The sequence below is a fragment of the Pelodiscus sinensis genome, chromosome 14 (genome assembly GCF_052426305.1).
Source record: "Pelodiscus sinensis isolate ZL-2025 chromosome 14, ASM5242630v1, whole genome shotgun sequence".
Taxonomy (NCBI): domain Eukaryota; kingdom Metazoa; phylum Chordata; order Testudines; family Trionychidae; genus Pelodiscus; species Pelodiscus sinensis.
In genome coordinates this window covers 1,282,174-1,307,255 of record NC_143065.1, presented here as the reverse complement: position 1 = coordinate 1,307,255, position 25,082 = coordinate 1,282,174, and the positions used below count along the sequence as shown (strand labels likewise).

Sequence of the window (25,082 nt, the reverse complement as noted above, 5' to 3'; positions counted from 1 at the left end):
TCTAATAGCCTGGGCCCCGTAGGCCAGGGGTGGGCAACACTTTCTGAAGTGTTCTCAGGCCTTGGGCGGAAGGGGTGAGGCCTTTACATAGAAAGAGTTTAAAAGGATTGCGCCTCCCCTGTGGCTCCCAGGCATCACCTTAGCGGGGGGCAGGACCTGCGAGCCCTTTCAGCTCCTGCTATTTAAAGGGCTTGCTACTCCCGGCCTCACTGCTAGCATGTTGCCCAGGAGCGGGGGATGCAAGAGCCCTTTCAACTGCTTCTATTTAAAGGGCTCATGCTAAAATGGCAGCCACGGGGAAGGCATGAGGCCTTTAAATAGAAGTAGTTGAAAGGGCTTGTGTGTCCCGGCTTCCAGGCAACACGTTAGAGGGCAGGGGCAGGAACTGCTGCACAGGCTGGATAAAAGAGCTAAGCGGACCGGATCTGGCCTGCTGACAGGCTCTTTCCCATCCCTGCCCTAGGTTCTGGTGTGCAAGGAGAATGTGGGGAGTGTCTTCTTCCTTCTCAGTCAGGGCCTTGTCAATGAAGCTTTGGGTTTTTTGTTTGTTTCTCACTTGTGTGTGGCCCCTGACTGATTTTTTTGAGTTGGGGGCTGCTGACTCTCAGAAAAGGTTCCCCACCCCTGTTCTAGACACTATAGAGCTAGGTCATTGAGTGCCTTGAAATAAAGACTGAGACCTTCAACTTGATTTGATAGTCTATATAGGAAGGTAGAATAAGGGTCAGAGGACAGTTTGGTGTACTTACTGTAGTCAGTGTTGCTCAAGAGATGTATTAATGTTCTGTACTAACTGGAATTTTGTAAGTGCCACCAGATATGTTATACTGTTGTAGTCTAGCTGAGAGTTAATGAGGGTATGAATACGTGTGGCCAGGCCATTGTTTGGATGCAGTCTCTTAACAGTGCTTTGTACAGTCTTCCCTTGGCTATGAGAGATCTCACTATCAGTGAGGAATTCAGGAGCACTCCTAAGCTACAGTCTGAATTATCCAATTGTGGGGTGAGTAGATTTACTCAGAGGAGACTGTTGCTCCAATATCATCTTTGTCTCGTTCTGGTTCAGCCAGTTCTTATTCATCCATGAGCTGATCTCATTCAAACACTGGGCCATTTTCAGGTAGTAGTTCAGTCATAAGGATAGATGGAACTGTAGCTCATTTGTGTATTGCTAATCATAGAATCATAGGGTTGGAAGAGACCTCAGGAGGTCATCGAATCCAGCCCCCTGCCCAAAGCGGGACCAATCCTTATGCTTGAGTCCCTGTTATCTGACCAGTTTACGTGGGTGTTAAATAGGACTGGAGAGAGAATTGATCCCTGTGGGACACTCCACATGAGAGGTCTAGTAATGAAAGTACAATTTCCTATTACAGCTTGTTGACTGTGACTCCTCAGGAAAGACTGAAACCATTTTAGCAGATCTCTTAGGCCCTGCTATTGAAACAAAAGTGTCTTATGTTGTCCATGTTGAGTATTGAAAAGATTTTACTAGAGTTTGGAATAGTATTGTTCTGAAGAATCTTGCAAAGGGGTGAATCAGACATGACTTTGGGTACAGTTGCTGTCTAAGTAAGCTGTGGTTTCTTAAGGTGAGTTTTCATATCACAGGGCTAGAAAGTGTGGATTCAATTCCTATCATTTAGGACTTTAGAAAGAAGCTGGAGGCAGTAGGGAGAAATGTAGCATGTGTGTAAAATTAGAATTGGATCTGGTTCAAATCAAGGGAACGTGCAGAATTTTAACCATTGGTACTTTAAACTGGAAGCAATAGGTTAAAACAGGAAAAAGGATAAAGAGGAGGGGTTAAGTGTTACATAGTAGTCCAACAGTGTGTCTAGTAAACTTCTGTTTTTCTATATCTTAATATTAAAACATTTTTTCTGAGTTTGGCTTTGTTCAGTTCAAAAACAGATTCCAGAAAATATTCTTCCCTCCATATTTTAAAAATTAATACTTGCATAGTTTATTTTATTTTTACTATAGATGACTTTATATATATATTTTTAAATTATCTGGTTTTCAAGTTTTGGTGTCAGTTCTTACTGGTGTAGATAAGGAAAGTACAAACAGACACATGTATTTTTGTTGTTTTGGTGGTGGTAATATATTGGTCCTCTCAGGTTATGTCTAGACTGCAGAGAAAAGTTGGAAAAAGACACAAATTGCACTTCGCAATTTGCATATATCTTTTTCTGCTTTTTTTCCAAAAGAGGCTTTTCTGAAATTTGACCTGTCTACATGGGGCCAAATTTCAGAAAAAAGTCCTCTTTCAACACATCCCTTATTCCTCTCACTGAAGGGAATACAGGGATGCCGAAAGATCACGTCCGCTTTTTCAGAAACAGTGTTCCTTGGATGCAGCAGAGCTTTTCCAGGATACTGGAGGTATCCCGGAAAAGCTCTGCAGTCCAGATATAGCCTTACTGAGCAACAGAAATGTGTGACATTTTTGAAAGTGTAATTTCTTTTTATTTCTATTTCTTAAGCTTTGAGGTATGTTTCCTTACAGTGGGAGAAGCTGTTTATCTTGGTGCCCTAGATCTCTTGAACCATTTTGCCAATGAAAATTCCCAGTGGAGGAAAGGGGCATGTATTGTTAATGTTTAATGCCATACTCACTCAAGCTTGAACAGGAAATTGAAGTTTTCATTCTTTTTAGTGAAGGTTTCTTTTTTGTCTTCAAGGGGGGGTAAAGAAGCATAACAACCAACTGCCATTATATTTTATTTGCTTTAAAAAAGATGATTCTTATCTCTTGTCTATGTACATTTCCATTCCATCCTTGTGTGTTTAGATTTTGTTTTTTCTGTTTCAGACTCTTGTTTTATTTGAATGAAACTTTCTTTGCCAAAGATATATCAGTGAAATCAATTGACTCTGAAATAATTTGCAAAGTGTATGATTTAAATAACTAATCAGCCAATGAATGGAAATGTTTGCAAGAAAATATGTTTTTCTCCACACAAACTTTCTTGAGAAAACTATACAACTTTATCTTGTTTCCTTTAAATGAAATGTCATGGCATACTGCCCATTTAATAAGGCAACTGTTTTTTTCCAAAAGTGTCTGCTGTCAAGTTTACCGTGCTAACAACTTCTGTTCAATTTTCAGAAACATTCCCATGTTCATTTCACTAGTTCTAACTCACCATTTTTCCTCCTGTTCATGCTTGTCTGTCTGTACAGTGAGTTTTTCTTCCTTTACCATTTGAGGGTGGAATCCAGTGTCTTCTAGAAAAACCTGTCCCCAAATTCTCTGCCTTCAGAGGCAAGAGTTCCTGTTTGACAAGGTCTTACCTAAGTATTTTCGGTCATAAAAATGATCAGCTGCCACCAAACTTTTACACTTAGTTGGCTTTCAAGTGAATAAACGAAGTGAATAAATAAAGTGAATAAAATCCCACTTGTTGGATGGGATATTTCAATTCTGATGCATTACAAGAGATCAGTACTCCACAGCGGAGTGCTCATAAGATGGCCAACCAGCACAGAAGATGAATTAAAAGAGCAAGTCAGACTAGATCTTCTAATTCAGCACTCCTGAACATTATCCCTGATTCTCAAGATGCAAGAGTTACAGAAGGGTCACCCTTCACCAAGGCCTCCCTCCTTCCTTCCACTTTTCTGAACCACTTTACCCTGCTGACATGAAGTTTACCATGCAGTACTCCTCAGCAGTACTGAAAGGGAGAAGTCAGCTTTTTCTGCTTACTGTGGAACCTCAAAGAGAGCAAACTTCACTAAGGCACAGGTGAAAAAAGCTAAGGACACTTGCTGTTGCTAATTTTCTATTTCTCTACAGCCTTTCCTAGTGTTATTTAATGTGTCCTGTTGTAACTTCTTAGAATGCATATTGAAGTATTTGAAAGCATCTGTCATTCTACTCGTAGCTATGATTTATTCCCATGATCTGCCTAAATCAAAAGTTTTCAATGGGCATTCCTTTTTTTTCCTTACTTCAGTTCTCTTTCCTCATTATCTGAGGCTCAGCAGAGAAGAAATGTTCCAGAAACTACAACAGCTACTCAGCCTTTAAAAACAGCCTTTAAAAATCTTCAAAGGAGATTATATATTAGAAACCAAAAAATATTTACATTGAATGTAAACATGACACTAAGTAAGAAAGCAACATTTTACAACAAACAGGCATCCCCTTTGTCATAACAGAGTTAGAAAGATTTCAGTAATTTTTTTTTTTCAAGCAAAGGACATACTAAGGAGAAAAAAAACTATAAAAATAGTTTTTAACTTGTGAAGAAATAAGTTCCTGAAGAGCATCATATTTCCCTTTATAAATGCATGTTGTTGTTTTAAATTACACAAGTTATAACTTTCAAAATGCTTAATGGGCAAATATAAAAAAAAAGGTAATTTCAATATGCAAAACATATTTTCAATAAAAGTAATATTTCAAAATGAAATTTATCCAGCTTTAGCATATTTAATTGATTTAAAAAATAAAAATGACTTAACATATTAAATATTCATTTGCAGAGCAGTTTTACAATAAAAAATTAGAAACTATTCAAAGATTGATCCTTTATACCGTTATCTGAATAAACATATTCCCCTTCTTTTTGCCGAAGCTACGATTGTCAGTGAAAGAATTATTTAAGACTTCCTAAATATTTAAAGCACAGAAGAAAATGTTGCATTAGGTAGACAGTATTTATTAAAATTACATTTAAAAAGAAAAAAGCCATGTGTCAGCATGAAGGATTGAGTAACTATGGTAAGCAGAGAGATGAACATATGGTATGTTTGAAGAAGCATGTTTTGCAGTAGCTCTCCTGCTTTTTCAAAACTTAACTTTTGCAGAGAGAGAATTTTTAACCACAGGATTAAAATTAAAAAGGCATTAACTTTTAAACTGGCTCTGTGAAGATAAAAAAAACCACAGAAAGATCCTCTTAGTCTCCATAAAGAATAAAGTCAATTCAAAATGTCTGCCATGCCAAAAGCGCAAACACCCACAAATAAAACTAGAAGGCAGGACATAAATCAAAAAGAGTACGTGGAAACCTCTCAGTTTATGAAATGAGTAAAGGTACAGAGTAGGGATGTTAAACTTATATTAATCAGCTAATCGAGTATTCAATGGAATTTCCATCAACTACTCAATTAGTCGATAAGGGGAAGGTGGGATGCTTGCTATCCTGGCTATGCCCCTGCCTTTTAAATGTAGTAAGAGCTGCCTGTTTACTACATTTAAAAGACAGAAGAGAAGTGGAGAACACATGCTGGGTGGGTGCTTGAGTCCCCACTCACCCCATGTTCTCCTGTTGTGCTTTTGCCATTGAAATATAACTAGAGCCCCAGTGGATCTCTTGCTACATTTCAAAGGCAGAGGCACAGCAGTCGGGACCCAGCACAAGCAGGGACTGCTTCAGTCTACGTTTGTGCTGTTTCCCCACTGCCCCTGACACCTGTGGAGATGGTGCTGGGCAGTACCAGCTTTTAAGCTGTCAAGGAAGGGGGCAGGAGCGGGCCAGGAAAAGGAGCCAGGAGCAGGCTTGGGGCAGGATGTCTGTCCGGGGGGAAGGGACAGGAACAGGCCGGGGGCAGGATGTCTGTCCAGGCAGGAGAGGGCAGCAGTGGGCTAGGGATGCTGGGTCTCAGCAGGGGGAAGGGAGACTGGTGGGTGAATAACTGGCTGGATAACTATACTCAGAGAGTAGTTATTAATGGTTTATAATCATGCTGGAAGGGCATAACAAGTGGGATTCCACAGGGGTTTGTTTTGGGACTGGTTTTGTTAAATATCTTCATCAGCGATTTAGATGATGGCATAGAGAGTATGATTATTAAGTTTGCAGATGATACCAAGCTGGGAGGGGTTACAAATGCTTTGAAGGATAGGGTCAAAATTCAAAATGATCTGGACAAACTAAAGAAATGGTCTGAGGTAAACAGGATGAAGTTTAATAAGGACAAATGCAAAGTGCTCCACTTAGGAAGGAACAATCAGTTTCACACATACAGAATGGGAAGTGATTGTCTAGGAAGGAGTAGTGTAGAAAGAGATCTAGGGGTCATAGTGGACCACAAGCTAATTATGAGTCAGTAGTGTAACACTGATGCAAAAAAAGAAAACATAATTCTGGGATGCGTTAACAGGAGTGTTGTGAGAAAAACATGAGAAGTCATTTCTTTGCTCTACTCTGCACTGATTAGGCCTCAGTTGGAGTACTGTGTCCAGTTCTGGGCACCACATTTCAAGAAAGATGTGAAGAAATTGGAGACGGTCCAGAGAAGAGCAACAAAGATGATTAAAGGTCTAGAAAACATGACCTGTGAAGGAAGACTGGAAGAATTGGGCTTGTTTAATTTAGAAAAGAGAAGACAGAGGTTATGATAGTGGTTTTCAAGTATCTAAAAGGGTGTTACAAAGAAGAAGGAGAAAAATTGTTCTCCTTGGCCTCAGAGAATAGGACAAGAAGCAATGGGCTTAAATGGGCAAGAGATGTTTTGGTTGGACAGGGTAGTTAAACATGGAATAAATTGCCTAGCCGGGTTGTGGAATCTCCATCACTGGAGATATTAAGATATTTAAGAGCTTGATCCTGCTGTGAGGGCAGGGAACTTGATTTGATGATCTCTCAAGGTCCCTATCAATTCTATGACGGTATGAGTCTGTGATTCTATGATTCTAAATTTGATGTTCACACTGACTGATAAGAGCTTTGTTTCTCTTTTTACCATTTTCTTTTCTAGTGAACAAATACTTCCTAACTTTCAAATCCCTTTAATATATAAAGAAATGTAAATTCTGTTGATTTTAATCTGAAATCTTGTGGAAGAGTAATGTAAAACTTTGAATCCCTTACCAGTTATGTGTTAGTCATATTATTTTATATCATTTTTGTGTGTCTGTCATGTGTAGCAATTTCATTTTAAAAATTTGTACTGCTTTCAAAGATTGTACTGGCTCAACTAGTATTCCCCAGTATATGTATGGTATATATGTCTCAAACTGACAACGACTTTAAAACCAGTAGAAACATTTTGAATTCAATCACTCTGAATACTCTGCTGTAACTCCCATAAACTTTAAATCTGATTGGGAAGACCTTTCCTGGTATTTTCATAAAGCTTTAAAATTTAGTTGACTAAGCTGTGCTTTAGAAAGAGGAAAGTGGGTCTTAATGTTTCAGAGTTGAGTACAATAACTACAGAATATGGATGATGTTGTACTTTTCAAAGTGTTGGCTTTCACCCTTTTACAGTGTAACAATGAATGGTTAGGTTAAAAAAATCCATACAAAAAACTCTGTTAAGAACATGTTTAGGCAACATAGATAAAAACTCAGGTCAGGAAATGCCAATTATTGCTTGTTTGTGTACTGCTTTCTCTTTTCAAAAACATCTACAGTCATTAAGTTCTGCTCCTCACGTATGAGCTAAATTGTTGTTTATTTGTATTACAATTGTGTCCACTTATCCTCCCTGAGCAATTAGCATTGCCAGATGGTTTAACAAAAAAACCCACCACTCCCCCCCCCCCCCCAAAAAGCAGGAAAAAATTTTGTTGAGCAAAAAAAAAGGGGGGGGGCAAAGTTATTGAGGGGGAAAAAAAGGAGGTGCTGCACCTTTAAATGACCCCGTGCTCCTCACGCCCCCATCAGACGTGGCAGAGGGAAATTGTCCCCTCCGAAGGAAACAGGAAATGCCAGACATTTCACATATCCGGTATTTTCTGGGTATTTTTTTTTTACCAGACAGGGGACCCGAATAACAGACAGTCCAGGCAAAAACTGGACACCTGGCAACCCTATGAGCAACCATTGTGCAAACATACAGTGAGAGGCAGTCTTTGTCCCAAAGATTCGTTTTCCCAGTGGAAAATGAAAGCTTAAGGGATTTGGCCAGCATCACACATCCAGCAAGCTTTTAGTTCATGGGCCAAGGCCCTTACCTAGTGCCCTAAAGTGCAATGGAGGCAAAACATTCAAACATTGTCTCTGATTTTTCCTGTTTGCAAAATGGTGATAATACTGCTTTTTATTTTATAGAGCTTTTTCTTCTCTGGATATCAGAATGTTTGACACAGATGTCAAAACATTAATAACTCCATTTTACACTGCAGGTCACAGAATCTGTTCCTTTCCACAAAGTGCTAGAGTTAGTTTAAAAATAATTAAACTATTTGTTTTTTAAAGATAATCTTCCAAATGTAAATCAATATACTGTTGACTTCCCACATCTGCAAAACAGTAGCCTAAAACAGAAGCCAAAAGCCTTCTAAAGGAGCTGCAAACTGCTCCCTTTTCACCAAATCTAAATGAGCTTTTAACTCTGAAGCCAAAAGTTGCTATACAGGCAGTCCCCGGGTTACGTACAAGATAGGGACTGTAGCTTTGTTCTTAAGTTGAATTTGTCTGTAAGTTGGAACTGGTACATATTGTACCCCAGGTGTCCCCGATTCATCCGCTGCTGAAACTGACCAGTGGCTGACTACAGGAAGCCCGAAGCAGAGCTGCTTTGCCCTGGGCTTCCTGGAATCAGCCGCTGATCAGTTTCAGCAGCAGCTGACTTGGGGACACCTGGGGTAGAGCAGCTGGGGTGCTACCAGGTTGGTCCCCACCGCCTGCGTCCTCCAAGGCTTTGTCTGCATCTCCCTGGTCTGCTGGGGGACCACCCCCAGCAGACAGGGATACGTGGAGCATTTTTTATCGCCGCAGAGGACGCAGGCGGCAGGACCGCTGCGGTGCGTCTCAGCGGTCTGCCGGAGGGGGCGCAGGTAGTGCGGGGTGAGTCACCCCGTTCGTAAGTAGGGATCCGACGTAAGTGGGGACTGCCTGTAGTTCTGGTTAAGCATTTTAGTTTAAACATATAGCTAAAGTTATTAGTCACGGATGTTGGATGCAGAGGAGGACGTAACAGTTGGTAGGTAGATAAAGAATAGCTAGTCATCCATCAAAAAGTTGCAGTGTCAGCAGGTCGCTCTACCTTGAATGGTTCCTTACAGTATGTGCTAACTATTTATGTTCAACGATCTGTTCAACCTTGCATTTTGTTGTGCCACAGGGAGTGCCTTTCCCAGACTTTAGAAAGAGCTCTATGTAGATTTTCTTTGACACTGACAAGTGCCAACCACAACTTGGAAGTTTTAAATTAAGGGCATCTTTATGTTTTCTTACAGTTCAGAATAGAGGATTGTAAATAGCAGTATGCACCCAAGTGCTGCTCTTTAATTTCTGTGTGTGGCAATGAGTTAAAAGGTTCTTAGTTTGCATTACTGTAATCTTCAAATAAGATTATATCAAGGTAAACAAGAACATTTTAGTTTGTGCCTACAGCATCCATTGGGGAGTGTTACAGTGCAGCACTTTGGTGCGCACTTCTGTTCAAACCCCTGTCATCCAAACTGTGGGGCACAGTAGACATGCCTCAGAACCTTTTCTAGGGTCCATTTCTATGGCAGCGTGATTTAGGATGGAAAATTGTCAACTAATGTTCAACATTTGTGGCCTTTTTCCCGTGTGTCAAAACCATTACGCTCTATAGAAAGAGCTGGTATTTTGTACTTAATTCTTTGCTGTATTTTGTTTTTATATTGCAGAGATTGTTATCTATTCAAGTTTCAATAAGGAGCACTGTAACGGTGGAATGGCTAAGCAGTTAGATCTAGTTCAGAAAAATCAACCGAACTGAAACAAGCAATTAATTTACCATTTGAAAACATTCACCTTGTTCTCAGATTAGAGCTTTAAACAGTTCAGATGCAGGTCCATGAGCAAGTAAAAATCAAGTCACCTCATGCTTAAATCTCACCATGAGTGAGTTCCAGACAGAGTTGGGTGAATTAAAAGGCCAATACATGGGCAATTGGCTTGAGTTGCATTAAATATCTGGTGGTGTTACATGTTCATACAAGATATCATCTGGATTCCTGAAATGCTTTCACTGATTAATTGTCTGAAGCTGCATGCCCTTTGATTGCTATTCTTGGAGTAGAGATGTTAGCCAGTTTACATGATTAACTGATAAGCCTGGGCTCATAAATTAATCCGCATGGTTACATGCACCTCCACTCCCTTGCTGCCTCTGTATCAGCTCAGACCTCCTCCTGATACAGAGGCAGCAAGGAGCGACAAGGTGGGAGCTGGTGCCCATGGGAAGCCAGCTTTTATTGCTGGCTCCCGTGGAGCCACCAGCTTCCACGCCCATGCTGCTGCCTCTGATGGAAAGGGAGCAGCTGGGGGGGAGAGGATAGATGGGAGCTGGTACACACGTAAAGACGACTTTCAAGCTGGCTCCCCGCATGTACCGGCTGCCGCAGAGCCGTTGCCCCCCACAGTGTTGCCTCTCTAAGGCAGCGGCATGCAGGGGGGCTGGCCGGGAAGAGGCAGGCAGAGTCTGGTTTTTACGCTAGCTCCCCACCAGCCCCCTGAGTGTAAACATATAACCACTAAAGAAATTCAGCAGTTACACGTTTACAAAAATAAATGTTTATTAATATCCCTTTCTTGGAGTAATCCTTTGGTGACAAAAAATTGGTGACAAAAGAAGAAAATGGGGGCAGCTTTTGAACTTAAATCTTTGTCAAATTTTCTTCATCTACAGGAAGAAGTCAATATGCAGATTGCTGTTGCCTATTAAATTGTTGTTGCCCAAAAGAGTAAAGAGAAAGGGGAACTTGGGAGACACCTGCTTTGCTTTGACAAAACAAGAGTTTTTCCATCCCCACAGTCCCCAGTGAGGATTAAATAGTTATCACTTAAAGAGTAACACAATTGCTGAGGCTTCAGTTTTTGAAAGGAGCCCTGGCCCTTAATCCTCATCTGTCAATTAGTGGTTTGACTATGGAATGTATTCTGATGCAACCTAACATACTAGTAGTGAGTGCATTCAGATAGTTACATGTGGCTTTTATCTGATATTTCAGGAGAAGAAACGATTGACAATAGGCAACATTGCTCACCAGTGGGAGATTCAGCAGAATCGAGTTGCTCTTATAACTTCTTCAGATCAAGATAAAAAAGACAGTGACTCCTGTCAGATTAATGGCAGTGCCGCATATGTATTTCCTGAAGAAACCAGGTATGTAAGTATTTTCTTAGAAGTATATTTCCTAATTGAAGTTTTATATTTAATAAAAATGGGGAACACTAATCCTTCCATTCATGTAAATGTGTGTTTATATCTGTTTAAGTAGTTTATATATGTAAACATGTATATATTTTTGGATTTCTAAAATGTGTCCATTTAGCATTCTATATAATATTTTAAAAGATTTCAGGACTTACTGAACAATGTCTACCTCAGATTGACTCCACCTAAGACTAAACCATTCTCCCTGTGGGTGAGAATACCTAAAATGGAAAATGACTTATGGCAATGAGTGAGCCATTCCCAATCTCTATTCAGACCCATTGCAGTGATGTCAAATTTGGATATGAATTCCATCTGAGCAATTTCATGTTGCAACCTAGTTTTGAATTTTTTTGGCTTGAGGATAGCAACTTTCAAGTCTGTAACTTTCAAGTCTGTAAGTCTGTGTGTACCGGGAGGTTTAAATATTTTCCCACTGGTTTTTGTATGTTACTGTTCTTGTTCTCTGATTGATTATGTTACATAGAGAAAGATTTTTGATGTCTGATTTATTCTGTTCCATTTATTCTGTTGCGTAGACAGTTAGGTTTGTCCAATTTACAGAGGGATATTGCTGGCACTTGATGGCATATATCACATTAATATATGTGCAGCTGAATGAACCTTTGATGGTATAGCTTATGTGGTTATGTTCTGTGATAGTGTCACTAAGGTAGATGTGTGGACAGACATGACAATGGGGTTTGATGCAAGGATGGGTTCCTGGATTGGTGTATGTGTTGTGGGATTGGTGGTGAGTATGTTTTTCAGGTTGTGGGGCTGTCTGTAAGCGAGGAGTGGCCTGTCTCCCAAGGACTGTTAGAGCAAGCATTTGTCACCTAGGATAGGTTGTAGATCCCGGAGGATGTGCCGAAGAGGTTTTAGCTGGGGCCTGTAGTTAATGGCCACAAATGCTAGGAGTTTGACTAATAAGATGGGTGAACTAGAGTACCTCGTATTAAAGGAGGAGATTGACATAATAGACATCACTGAAACCTGGTGGAATGAGGAAAATCTGTGGGACACAATCATACAGGGATATAAAATATATCAGAAGGATAGAGCAGGCCGTGTGGGTGGTGCAGTGGCACTGTATGTGAAAGATAATGTAGAATCAAATGAAATAAAAATATTAAATGAATCAACATGTTCAATAGAATCGCTATGGATAGTAATTCCATGCTCCAATAGTAAGAATTTAGCAATAGGGATATATTATCGACCACCTGACCAGGACAGCAATACTGACATTGAAATGCTGAGGGAGATTAGAGAGGCTACCAAAATAAAGAACTCCATAATAATGGGAGATGTTAATCATCCCTATATTGATTGGATACATGTCACCTCAGAAAGAGAAGCAGAGATAAAATTTCTCAATGGCTTAAATGACTGCTTCTTGGAGCAGCTGGTACAGGAACCCACAAGGGGAGAGGCAATTCTCGATTTAGTCCTGAGTGGAGCACAGGATCAGGTCCAGGAGATAACGATTACAGGACTGCTTGGGAATAGTGACCATAATATAATAACATTTAACATGCCTGTGGTGGGAAGAACACCTCAGCAGTCCAGCATTCTGGCATTTAATTTCAAAAGGGGGAATTACACAAAATGAGGAGGTTAAACAGAAATTAAAAGGTACAGTGACTAGAGCCAAATCCCTGCAAACTGAATAGAAACTTTTTAAAGACACAATAATAGAGGCCCAACTTAAATGTATACCCCAAATTAAAAGACATTGCAAGTGTGACGGCGCGTTGGGGGTCCCCTGTCTCCTGCACCCCCAAAATGGCATGAACAGACTCCACCAGCCCGTAGAATAGAGGTGGTTTATTGCTTCTCCAGTATACAGCACAGCACAGATGTCACCAGGTTACAGGGCAGGCCTAGGATGCCTCAGCCCCCCTTGATATGGGGCAGGGGTCTCGGCTTCTAAACCCCCCAGCCTGTTGCTGAGGCTGCTTCCTCCATGCTCCCAGACAGAAACTAACTCACTCTCCTCCAGCCCTTCCCCCCAGCCAGGGCAGCATTCACCTTCCTTTATTCCTCTCCATGGGGGGGAGATCCCTTTGCATAATGACCCATCCCTGTCCTTCTGGGCTGTGGTACTGGCGGCAGCCAGTGGGGTTACCACAGACCCATAGAAACCAGCAAGTTCCCCCCCACTACGTCACAGCAAGAGACCTAAAAAAGAGTCACCGTGGCTTAACCACCGTGTAAAAGAAGTAGTGAGGGACAAAAAGGCATCTTTCAAGAAGTGGAAATCCAATCCTAGTGAGATAAATAGAAAGGAACTTAAACACTGTCAACCCAAGTGTAAAAATGTAATAAGAAAAGCAAACAAAGATTGTGAGGAACAACTAGCCAAAAACTCAAAAAGAAATAGCAAAATGTTTTTTAAGTACGTTAGAAGCATGAAGCCTGCTAAAAAAACAGTGGGGTCCCCTAGACGATTGAGATATAAAAGGAGCAATCAAGGACAATAAAACCATTGCGGATAAACTAAATGATTTCTTTGCTTCAGTCTTCACGGCTGAGGACGTTAGGGGGATTCCCAAATCTGCACCGTCCTTTGTGGGTGATGAATCTGAGGAGCTGTCGTCGATTGAAGTGTCATTAGAGGAGGTTTTGGAACAAATAGAAAAACTTAATGTTCACAAATCACCGGGACCGGATGGCATTCATCCAAGGGTTCTAAAAGAACTCAAATGGGAATTTGCTGAACTATTATGTGTGGATTGTAACCTATCCTTTAAATCCGCTTCCGTACCTACTGATTGGAAGATAGCTAACATGACACCAATATTTAAAAAGGGCTCTAGAGGCAATCTTGGCAATTACAGATCAGTAAGTCTAACTTCAAGTACCAGGAAAATTAGTCGAAACCGTAGTAACGAATAAAATTGTGAGGCACGTAGGAGAATATAATTTGTTGGACAAAAGTCAACATGGTTTCTGTAAAGGGAAATCATGTCTTACTAATCTATTAGAGTTCTTTGAAGGGATTAACAAACATGCGGACAAGGGGGATCCAGTAGATATAGTATACTTAGATTTCCAGAAAGCCTTTGACAAGGTCCCTCACCAAAGGCTCTTGTGTAAATTACATTGTCATGGGATAAGAGGGAAGGCCCTTTCTTGGATTGAGAACTGGTTAAAAGACAGGAAACAAAGGGTAGGAATAAATGGTAAATTTTCAGAAGAGAGGGGTAACTAGTGGTATCCCCCAAGGGTCAGTCCTGGGACCAATCCTTTTCAAATTATTCATAAATGATCTGGAGAAAGAGGTAAGCAGTGAGGTAGTAAAGTCTGCAGATGATACTAAACTGTTTAAGACAGTCAAGACAGAAGCAGATTGTGAAGAAAGGGTTCAGAAAAGGGCAACTAAAATGATTAGAGGTTTGGAACGGGTCCCATATGAAGAGAGGTGTGACGGGCCAGCGGCAGCCCGCACTAGAATGGGGCGGGCAGCAGCCCCGGCCCAGGCAGAGCACCCGGGAGGGGCTGCCTCTCCGGCGCGCCACTAGGAGGACGTGCCTATTGAAGGCAGAGCGGAGCAGAGCCCCGCAGCTGCGGGGAATAGGGCTGGCTGGCGGGCCGAGCTGGACGTGCGCGGCGCCAGCGGAGGACTCCAGGGCGCAACTTCGCCCCCCGCATTCAAAAGGAGGCTGCAAGCCAGAGTGGGGGGCGGGGAACCCAAGAGACGATTCCTCCCTCACCTCCGGTGGAGCAGGCAAGGCGGATCACCGGGGGGACTCCGGCGCGGAAGCCCGTGCACACCCGATAAAAAGGTAAGGACCGGCGGCTCTGACGCGGGTCCCATGGCCCTGAGGATGGCTAGGAAGCAGCCCGGGGCAGGGCCCTTTTGGCGCCCGTGGGCTGACGCGTTACAGGGTGGGACCCCGTCAGCCGGGTAAGGGATCAGCACCCAAAACCCTTAGGGCCCCGGGCTGGGACCCGGTGGAGAGGGTGGGCCCGGGTCCCCCCAGCTTCCCCCGAATCCCTCCGTGCGGCGACCCCTGTGGGAAGAAAAGGAATGGGAGGGAGACGGGAGGTATCGCCACCCCACGGACCGAGAGGACGGACTGAGGTGCCTGGGAGGAGGACCGGTAACGTCGGGCTTGCGGGGCCCCACCTCACCTCCTCCGCGGGCGGGAGGAGGGCGCTGGAAGTTGGCGCCCCTTGAAATACCGGAACAGACGGTGGGCTTGCTGGGCCGTGACCCCGAGTGAGGGGCCGCGCGCTCTTGGCCAGAACTAGAACCGTCACATCTGGTGAAGAATGTGGGCACCAAACGCTCACTAGGGAACCCTGAGAACTCAGATATAGAGGTATTATCTACAGGAGGAGATTACGCAAGGACGAGTGGGGCGATGGAGCCCCGGCAGCTGCTGGACTGGATAGGAGAGACCCAAAGACAGCAGCAACAGCAGCAGACCCAACTCCTGCAACAGCTGGCGACCCAGTTTCAGGATCAACAAAGGCAGCTGGTGCAGGAGCTGAGCGCCCAACATGAACGATGGGTCACGGCCGCACGGCAAGCCGGACTGACGGCAGCCTCTGGGGGGCCGGAGGTGCCAGGGATGGGAGCCCTCCCCATCCGCCTGACTAACATGGGGCCCCAGGATGACCCCGAGGCTTTCCTCACCACTTTTGAGAGGGTTGCCACCGTGATGCGGTGGCCGGAAGACCAGTGGGCCACCCTAGTAGCCCCATATCTTACTGGACTAACCCAACTTGCTTATCTGGGTCTGGCAGCCAAAGATGCTCTGCACTATGTTAAAGTGAAGGAGGCCGTGCTGCACCAGGTAGGAGTCACTCCGGACACCTGCCGGCAAAGGTTCCGCCAGGAGCGATTCAGGCCCAAGGAGCGACCGAGGGCGGTGGCCCAGAGACTGCGGGAATGGACGAGAAAATGGATAGAGCCAGATCAAAAGACAGCCGGACAGGTGATGGAGATAATAGTGCTTGAGCAGTTCATCGGCATCCTGCCCCGGGAGGACCAGAAATGGGTAAAGAAGAACCAGCCCATAACCGTAAATGAAGCCGTAGCCCTAATGGAAGTGTATATGGCTGCTGAGGAGGGAGAGAACAGCTGCCCACGGGTGACGTGCCCAGGACCGAAGGTAGGGGGACCTCGACCCAGGGGAGGCCCAGGAGGCAGGGGGCGGTTTGGAGGCCCCCGGAGCAGCCCGGGCCCCAGCCGTAAGTTAGCACCAGTATGGCCCGAGGGGGCTGAGGCAGAGTGTGCCCGGGAAGGGGGACCGAGCAGAAAAGGACCCCGACCCGAGGGGCCTGCTTTCAGTGTGGCAAGGAGGGACACTACAAGAGGGATTGCCCCTTAATGGACTGCACATTGGGTCAGCTGGGAGGGTGCCGAGACCCCTGAATAGCAACAGGGACAGGGGCCCCCATGATGGCCACCGTAACGATCGAAGGGAAAGGGGTAAAAGCCTTAGTGGACTCGGGGTCTGCTGTCATGTTGGTGCAGGAGGACCTCATCTCGGCCGGACGGAGAGAAGGGGACCCCGTACTGATGCGGTGTGTCCACGGGGAAATCCGGGCCTACCCCTCAGCACAAGTACAGCTGGTGGACGGGCAAAGACAGCAAGTGTGGAGAGTGGGTAAGGTCCCCACCTTGCCATACCTGGTGGTAATAGGGAGAGACTTGCCGGGTTTCAGGCAGCTGCTCTGCCAGAGCGGGGAGGCCCCAAGGGCAAAGGAGCAGCAGGGCGCCCCAGCCGCCGAGGGGTTCCTGGCCCCAGGGGAGGGAGAACCCAGAGCTGACAGTGCTAGAACCACGCGGAGCGGGAAGCTGGAAGCGGACGAAGTGATGAAAATCAGGCGGAGTACGGACTTCGTCCAGGAACAAAGGGAGAACCTCACCTTGCGGAACACCTGGGACCAAGCCCTGGCGGAGGATGGGAGCGGAGGGAGACCCCACGGACAGCCACAAGGGCCATACTTTCAGGTACAAAATGACCGCCTGTACCGGGTGACCCGGGAGACCAAGGGGGGGAAGAGAAACAGCAGCTCTTAGTGCCCTCGCGACTCCAACAGGAGGTGCTGTACCTCATTCATGCCAACCCCTGGGCCGGACACTTGAGGTGCGAGAAGACTGTGGCTAGGGTAACCCAGAGGTTCTTTTGTCCAGGGATTTATAAGGAGGTACGCGACTTCTGTGCTTCCTGTCCGGAGTGCCAGAGGACCGCGCCGGCAGGCGTGGCATGGGCGCCCCTCATACCTCTCCTGGTTATAGACGTCCCGTTTGAGCGGATAGCCCTCAATTTGGTCGGTCCCCTGGAGGCCTCGCGTACGGGACATCAATATATCATGGTAGTAATAGACTATGCGACCCGTTACCCAGAGGCTGTAGCCCTGCGGAACACTAGGGCACCCACCCTCGCCAGAGAGCTGGTGAAAATTTTTTCACGGGTGGGATTACCGAAGGAAATCCTGATGGACCAGGGAACAAACGTTATGTCCCGGCTGATAAAAGAATGATGTCGGATGTTGAGGATCAAACGGATCCATACGTCAGTTTACCACCCACAGACGGAAGGACTGGTGGAGCGCTTCAACAAGACCCTGAAAGAGATGCTCCGGAGGTTCGTGAGAGAGGACCCCAGGGGATGGGACGACCTACTCCCCGCACTACAGTTTGCTGTTCATGAGGTCCCACAGTCAACCACAGGGTTCTTGCCCTTTGAACTACTGAATGGCCGAAAGCCCCGGGGAGTCCTGGACCTCCTTAAGGAAGACTGGGAAGAACAAGCTACAGCTGGCCGTGGGACTGCCCAGTATATACTGCAGCTCAGAGGAAAATTGAAATGGACTGGCGAATTCACTCTCATGAATCTGATGTGGGGCCAGGAAAGACAAGTGCGATATTACAACCAGATGGCGCGGGCGAGGGAATTCCAACCAGGAGACCGGGTATTGCTGCTCCTGCCTACACCTGGCTCCAAGCTAACAGCCCAATGGCAGGGTACGTTCGAGGTACTTCGCCGAGTCGTGGCTGTAGATTCTGAAATTCGCCTATCCGGGCGATGGAGGGACAAGCAAACCTTCCACGTGAACCTCCTGAAGAAGTGGAATATGGCAGAGACCCTGCTAACCACCCCTGTACCCCTGGAGGACGATCTCAGACCCTGGGGGGAGGACTATCAGGAGGAGGCGGATGTTGGGGTGGGCACAGAGTTGGCGACCCCTCAACGACAGCAACTTGCGAACCTGCGAAGCCAGTACAGGACCGTGCTCACAGCCAAGCCAGGGCGCACCTCGCTGGGCTGCCACCAGATCACCACGGAGAAGGGAAAGGTGATACAGGAACCTCTCCGACCCTTGCCCCATAAGATCTGGAAGACGGTGTGGGAGGAGGTGCAACTGATGCAGCAGTGGGGAGTGATCGAAGAATCACAAAGCGAATGGTGGAGTCCCATCGTCCTGGTTCCAAAGCTGGATGGAATGACGAGATTTTGCATTGACTTTCGACAGGTCAATGCCATATCACAATTCGACGCCTACCCAATGCCCCGGGTCGACGAGCGACTGGGGTGGGCCAAGTATCTGTCCAAGTTAGATTTAACAAAAGGCTACTGGCAGATTCCCCTGGCACCTGACGCACGAGCAAAGACGTCTTTTTCCACCCCCTTCAGCCTCTTTCAATTCAGGACGAGGCCCGTTGGCCTCCATAGAGCCACAGCCACGTTCCAAAGAGTGATGGATCGTCTGTTAGCCCCATACCGGACATTCGCTGCTGCCTACATAGATGACATTATCATCTACAGCGACAGCTGGGAGGACCATCTGCGCCACATTGACTCCATATTGGCGGCGCTGGAGAGGGCAGGCCTCACGGCAAACCCGAAGAAGTGCCACCTGGCCAAAACGGAGGTGTCGTACTTAGGGTATACAGTGGGAGGAGGAAAATTAAAGTGGGCAGTAGAGTATCTAAGGTTCTACCTGTGGGGAAACAAATCCTATTTGATAACCGATCATGCCCCGCTCGTATGGCTTAACTCGATGAAGGACACGAATGCACGTATAATGCGGTGGTATTTGACCTTGCAGCCGTAGAGTTTCGAGATAAGTCACCAGCCGGGTAAGAGACACCAGAACGCCGACTTTTTCTCTAGAATATGGGACCGAGATGGGGAGGAGTACCTAGAGCCTCCGAGGGGGGAGGTGTGTGACGGGCCAGTGGCGGCCTACATTAGAATGGGGCGGGCGGCGGCCCCGGCCCCAGCAGAGCACCCGGGAGGGGCTGCCTCGCTGGCGCGCCGCCGGGAGGACGTGCTTGTTGAACGCCACGCGGAGCCCCGCGGCTGCGGGGAATAGGGCCGGCTGGTGGGCCGGGTTGGATGTGCACGGCCCCGGCGGAGGACGCCAGGGCACAACTTTGTCCCTCACGTCCCGACGTGGGGGCCGCCCACTACGTCAAGGGCGGGGGAGCCGATGTAACCTCCGGCGGGAGGTTCAAAAGGAGGCTGTGAGCCAGAGCAGGGCAGGGGGGGACGCCCAAGAGACGATTCCTCCCCCATCCCCGGTGGAGCAGGCAAGGCGGATCAGTGGGGGGACTCCGACGCGGAAACCCGCGCACACCCAACGAAGAGGTAAGGACTGGCGGTTTGGATGCAGGGCCCACAGCCCCGAGGACGGCTAGGAAGCAGCCCAGGGCGGGGCCCTTTTGGCGACCGTGGGCTGACACCTTATGGGGTGGGACCCCATCAGCCGGGTAAGGGATCAGCACCCAAAACCCTTAGGGCCCTGGGCTGGGATCCGGTGGAGAGGGTTGGCCCAGGTCCCCCCAGCTTCCCCCGAATCCCTCTGTGCGGCGACCCCTGCGGTAAGAAAAGGAACGGGAGGGAGATAGGAGGCATCGCCACCCCACGGACCGAGAGGATGGACTGAGGCAACCGGGAGAAGGACCAGGAACGTCAGGCTCGCGGGGCCCCGCCTAGCTCCCCCCTCCCCCCCGGGGGGGAGGGGGCGCTGGGAGCTCACGCCCTTTGAAATGCCGGAACAGATGGTGGGCTCGCTGGGCCGTGACCCCGAGTGAGGGGCCACGCGCTCGTGCCCAGAACTAGAACCATCACGAGGTTAAAGTGACTGGGACTTTTCAGTTTAGAAAAGAGGAGACTAAGGGGGGATATGATAGAGGTCTATAAAATCATGAGTGGTGTGTTTGTCAGAGGCTGGAGAAGGATGGCAGGAGACAAATCACTTGATCATTGTCTTCAGTCCACCCTTTCTGGGGCACCTGGTGCTGCCACTGTCGGCAGACAGGATACTGGGCTAGATGGACCTTTGGTCTGACCCAGTACGGCCGTTCTTATGTGTGGAGAGGGTGAATAAAGAAAAGCTATTTATTAGTTCCCATAATATAAGAACTAGAGGACACCAAATGAAATTAATGGGTAGCAGGTTTTAAACTAGTAAGTGAAAGTTCTTCTTCACACAGCGCATAGTCAGTTTGTGGAACTCCTTGCCAGAGGAGGCTGTGAAGGCTAGGACTATAACCTAGTTTAAAGAGCAGCGAGATAATTTCATGGAGGCTAGGTCCATAAAAGGCTATTAGCCAGGGGATAGAAATGGTGTCCCTGGCCTCTGTTTGTCAGAGGCTGGAGAAGGATGGCAGGAGACAAATTGCTTGATCATTGTCTTTGGTCCAGCCCCTCTGGGGCATCTCGTGTTGGCCGCTGTCGGCAGACAGGCTACTGGGCTAGATGGAACTTTGGTCTGAGCCAATATGGCCATTCTTATGTTGTTTCTGTCCCTCTGGGTACCCACATGATACAGAACATCACTGGCCATTTCCTACAGTAGTGAACTGTATCATATGCCATCCAGGTTTTAAATCTCAAGTTAAGCTGCTTTATATTGATATTTACGTTGTATCTTATTACTCAAAATATTTCCGAAGATAGTAGATTCTCAAGGTAGAGTTTGTGTAGTGGTGTGGCTAACTGGTACTCTTAATATAAGTTCTTCCTTTGCACAACAAAACATATATTATGCTGCCCTGATTCCACTGCTGTCATTAGTGTTCTTCCAGAGTGCCTCCTGTTACAGAATCTGTTACACGTAGACGTAAGCTTGGACATAAGAAGGTGTGAACTGATTAGGCAGCTGTAAATAGGTCAAATATACATATATATTCAATGGCAGTATTCTATATTAAATTCTATACTAAATATTCAAACAAAGGTACCAATATAATGTTCCAGGTTTGCTTTGCAAAAATAGTGGATATATGTATTTTCAAAGTATTCAGTTATGTAGCCTTACAGCTGCAGTCATTACATGCTTTTTAAATTATTCAGTTTTAAAATTGCTTACTTGATTTAAAAAGTCCCTTTTCCCCACAGTTTGCTACTGTGATCCATCTGCCTTTTAATATTTTGAAAAATCAAATAGACTTCAGCTGAAACTTTTAAAACACTGTACATTGTGCAGATGTTGCATTTTCTAATACTATACACATATTGTTTTACAGTGATTCAGAATCTGTTACAAATATAATATAAACTTAAGGCTCGGTCCTTGTTAAAATATGTTGGTATGGAAGATTACTGAGAACTCATGTTCCTGTTTCAAGATAATACCATTGAGAATAATCACAGGACACTGTTATACCTTATTATGTGAGATTATCAAGGGAACCCATGACACTCCATTTATGATGTGTGTTACGATGGTGAAAAGATTTCAGTGCAAGTTTAACAGACTTCTGCTACAATTTCTGAGCTAAATGAAAAACAAAATAAAAGGCCACCAAGCCTCTTTGCGTAAGTTTGCACTGCAATAAAACACCCGTAGCGGCCCAAAAGGAGGCAGGGTCCCAGAGACAAGGCTCCAGCCTTAGCTCTTATGTCTACACTACAATTCTGTAGCCCTGCAATTCAAGTCCTGTGAGCTGAAATCAGACAAGGGCCAGTCATAGATGCAATGTGTAGTATAGAAATATCCCCAGAGTGTACAGAAAGCATAGCCTTATTGTCATTCATTGATGTCCCCTAGTTTTACATTAGTTACTACTTGGTGTACTTGAGTAATTTAATTGAAGACAGGAGCTCAGTTCTTAGCTGAAAAGAGCTGATCTGTACAGAGAGGAACACAGGAAGCTTGCTTAGACTAGAGTGAAGTTCTGAAATTGCTTAAAGTGTGGTGTGCCTTGAAGGAAAAAGATCATTTTAGTATACTGTACCTTCATATCATTGATTTCTCTTCCGTTGGAAAGATGTCCTGCAAGGTCCCAGATGATAGCTACCAGTAGGCATGTTGGTGTCTGAACATGTGGGAAAAAGGAACATCAATCAAATTCTGACTTGAGATTAGAGGCCCTAAAAATAGCATTTGCTTTCACAAGGGGCAGACTTGTCACATTCAGTCCCATTTGTAATATTCTTGATAGAGCTAGTTGAAATTTGCCTTTTTATAATTGAAAAAAGAGGGTAAAGTTTTGAAAATATTGTTCCTAAGGTATCTATTCACAAGCTTAATCTTTTCCACACTTGTTGAGGTGGGAAAAGATCTCCAAGAAATTAACGTTTATTTTAAGTTAGTTTTGCCTTCAAGCCATTAAGCATTGAAACAAACTATCAAGAGAATAGGTAGACTCTCCTTCTCTTGATGTCTCCAGATAAAGACTGGATGCTTTTCTGGAAGATATGCTTTGGATAAATACAAAATTCAGTTCATTACATGGAATTCCATCCAGTTCCTGTGTTATCCAGGCAGTTCAACTTGAGGAACTAATGGTTCCTTCTGGTCTTAAAAAATATGAGCCTGTCTTTTCAAAACATCATAAAAAGAAGGTGTACCTTGTACATGTAGAACCTTAGAAATCTATGGTCTAAGGGATCTTCAGAGGTGCCTCCTGCATTGAGGCGAGGCCATGTATACCTATGATAGACTTAACAAACAGTATTCATGTATAGAGATAAGGGAGTGGAGTCATGCAAATATTTTTTGTCATCTAGCAGTATAGTTTAGTCAATACAGGATACATTAATATTATTGGAAGTTATAAAAATAACTGTAAGAAGTTCAAAGTACATCAAGGAAAGACTATACACACCCACAATATTTGCTGCTTATAAAAAAAAAAAGATCAGATCTTTAGCTAATGTAAATTGACGTCGCTCCACTGACATCATTAAGAGGCATAAAAAGAAATCTACAGCCCATAGATCTAGTCCTTAATGTCCATTTATCATCCCTATATTAGGCTATGAAAAGAATCTTTGGGTTTTCACAAACCTGAGGAGGCCTCTAAAAATTGAGAGAATGCAGCATTTTAAGCATTTATAGCCCTGGTGTTCACACAGTATTGGAAAGGATGTTAATCATCATAGGAAAAAGAAGTTAATGCATTTATATACAGATTAATTTATGTATATTTTCTGTACTATGGGTGGGGCTGGTAGCATTGCCTACTATTAAAGTTGCCCAAAATTTCAATTTTTAAGACCCCATTTTGAATGGCTTATAATTTTGCGTAACTTTAATGATTTGGGCTGAAGTTTTCCATGCGAAGTGTCTGCCTCAAGCTAGATATTTTGGGGTGGAAATTCAGCCAAAATGGTTCAGCATTTTCCAAGAACAGTTCTTTTCCTCCCATGTTAAAAAAAATCTTGAGACCTTTTTGTTTGAAATGGTTACGTACCTCATGCTTTAGACTAGGGACTTGAAATTTGGCAGAGGGATGATTTCAAGGATGTTCCTTCTGCCATTCCAGCAAATAGCTTGTGAAAGAGATGTTTAGAAAACTGTTGAGGGTAAGAATTTGCATGAAACAAGTTTCTTAGTGGAATAGGATTAGCTGGCATTTTTTGTTTGCTAACTTCATAATTTACTTTGATCTGACTGCTTTAACTTGCAACTACTTAAATCCTACTTTTCATACTTAATAAAATCACTTGTTTATTATCAAGTCCAGTGTAAATAATTGTTACTTTGGTGTGGGAGCAACCACTGTGCATCACTCTTTCATTAGTAAAAGGGGGTAGACCTTATGAACTTTCTCTGTGTAAACCTTTTATACGGGATAAGATGGATTTGTTTAGGGTTTTGGTCCCTTTTGAGGTTTGTTTTCCTAGTTGCTGAGCCCTTATAGCTGAGCCCTCATTGAACTGACCTAGTTCAGCATCTGTGTTGCTCTGCTGGGGGTCAATAACTCCAACTGTCTGCCTTCCCTGGGGGAGACCAGAGCTTCTGACCCAGCAGGACAGAGTAGTGGAGAGCCCTGAAGGGAAGGAAGGTGGATATCAGTGGATATCAGGGGTATTGGGAGATAACCCCAATGGGATTTCTGTTATCTAACTCATCACAGTGTGATCACATACAGTTGTTTCACAGGATTTCATGTTTTCAGTGTGCAGAACGGACTGTTCTGGGATGATTCAAAATAGCGTAGTAAAGGAGGCTATTGTTCATAGGACCCTTACCTCATCTGTTGCAGAAACTGCAAAGCATTTAATGATTTATGTAGGAGATTGAATGAAGAGAAGGAAGTCTTCCATCGTTACAGCAGTTGAATACTGCCCTGGAGACTGGGATTCTATCTTCACCGAGTTCCTTTGTGGATGTAAGAACAGATATACTGGGTCAGACCAAAAGTCCATCTAGTCCAGTGTCTTGTTGTGGACAGTGGCCAATGCCAGGTGCCCCAGAGGGAATGAACAGAATGGCAGTCATCAACTGATTCATTTCCTGTTGTTTGTTCCCAGTCACTGGCCAACAGAGGCTAGGAATACTTGACACTAAACAAGTTATTTAAACTACACTTTTTAAAGGTATAACTAAGCGTGTGTTCCCTTACTTTCTGGGAGCCTAGCTTCTGACCTTTGGGACTTCTTCAAAGAAGTGGTAGACGCAGCCTGATCTGAACAATATTTTCTAGCAAATAGCACTTTTTGGAGCCTCACATGAATTCAGATCAAATTCAGTATAGTTTTGCCTAGGATAAAACTGTAATAAAC

At 44.9% G+C, this 25,082-nt stretch overlaps 1 protein-coding gene across 4 annotated transcripts in view; it reads left to right on the top strand.

The window, feature by feature from the left end:
• LRRC49 (leucine rich repeat containing 49) overlaps positions 1 to 25,082 on the top strand; it is a 129,744-nt gene that overhangs the window by 77,961 nt on the left and 26,701 nt on the right. For all 4 annotated transcript variants that reach the window (XM_075897737.2, XM_075897738.2, XM_089781872.1 and 1 more), the window contains one exon: positions 10,892 to 11,046. In XM_075897737.2, coding sequence (XP_075753852.2) covers positions 10,892 to 11,046 — 155 coding nt within the window. The remainder of the gene's footprint in view (positions 1 to 10,891; positions 11,047 to 25,082) is intronic.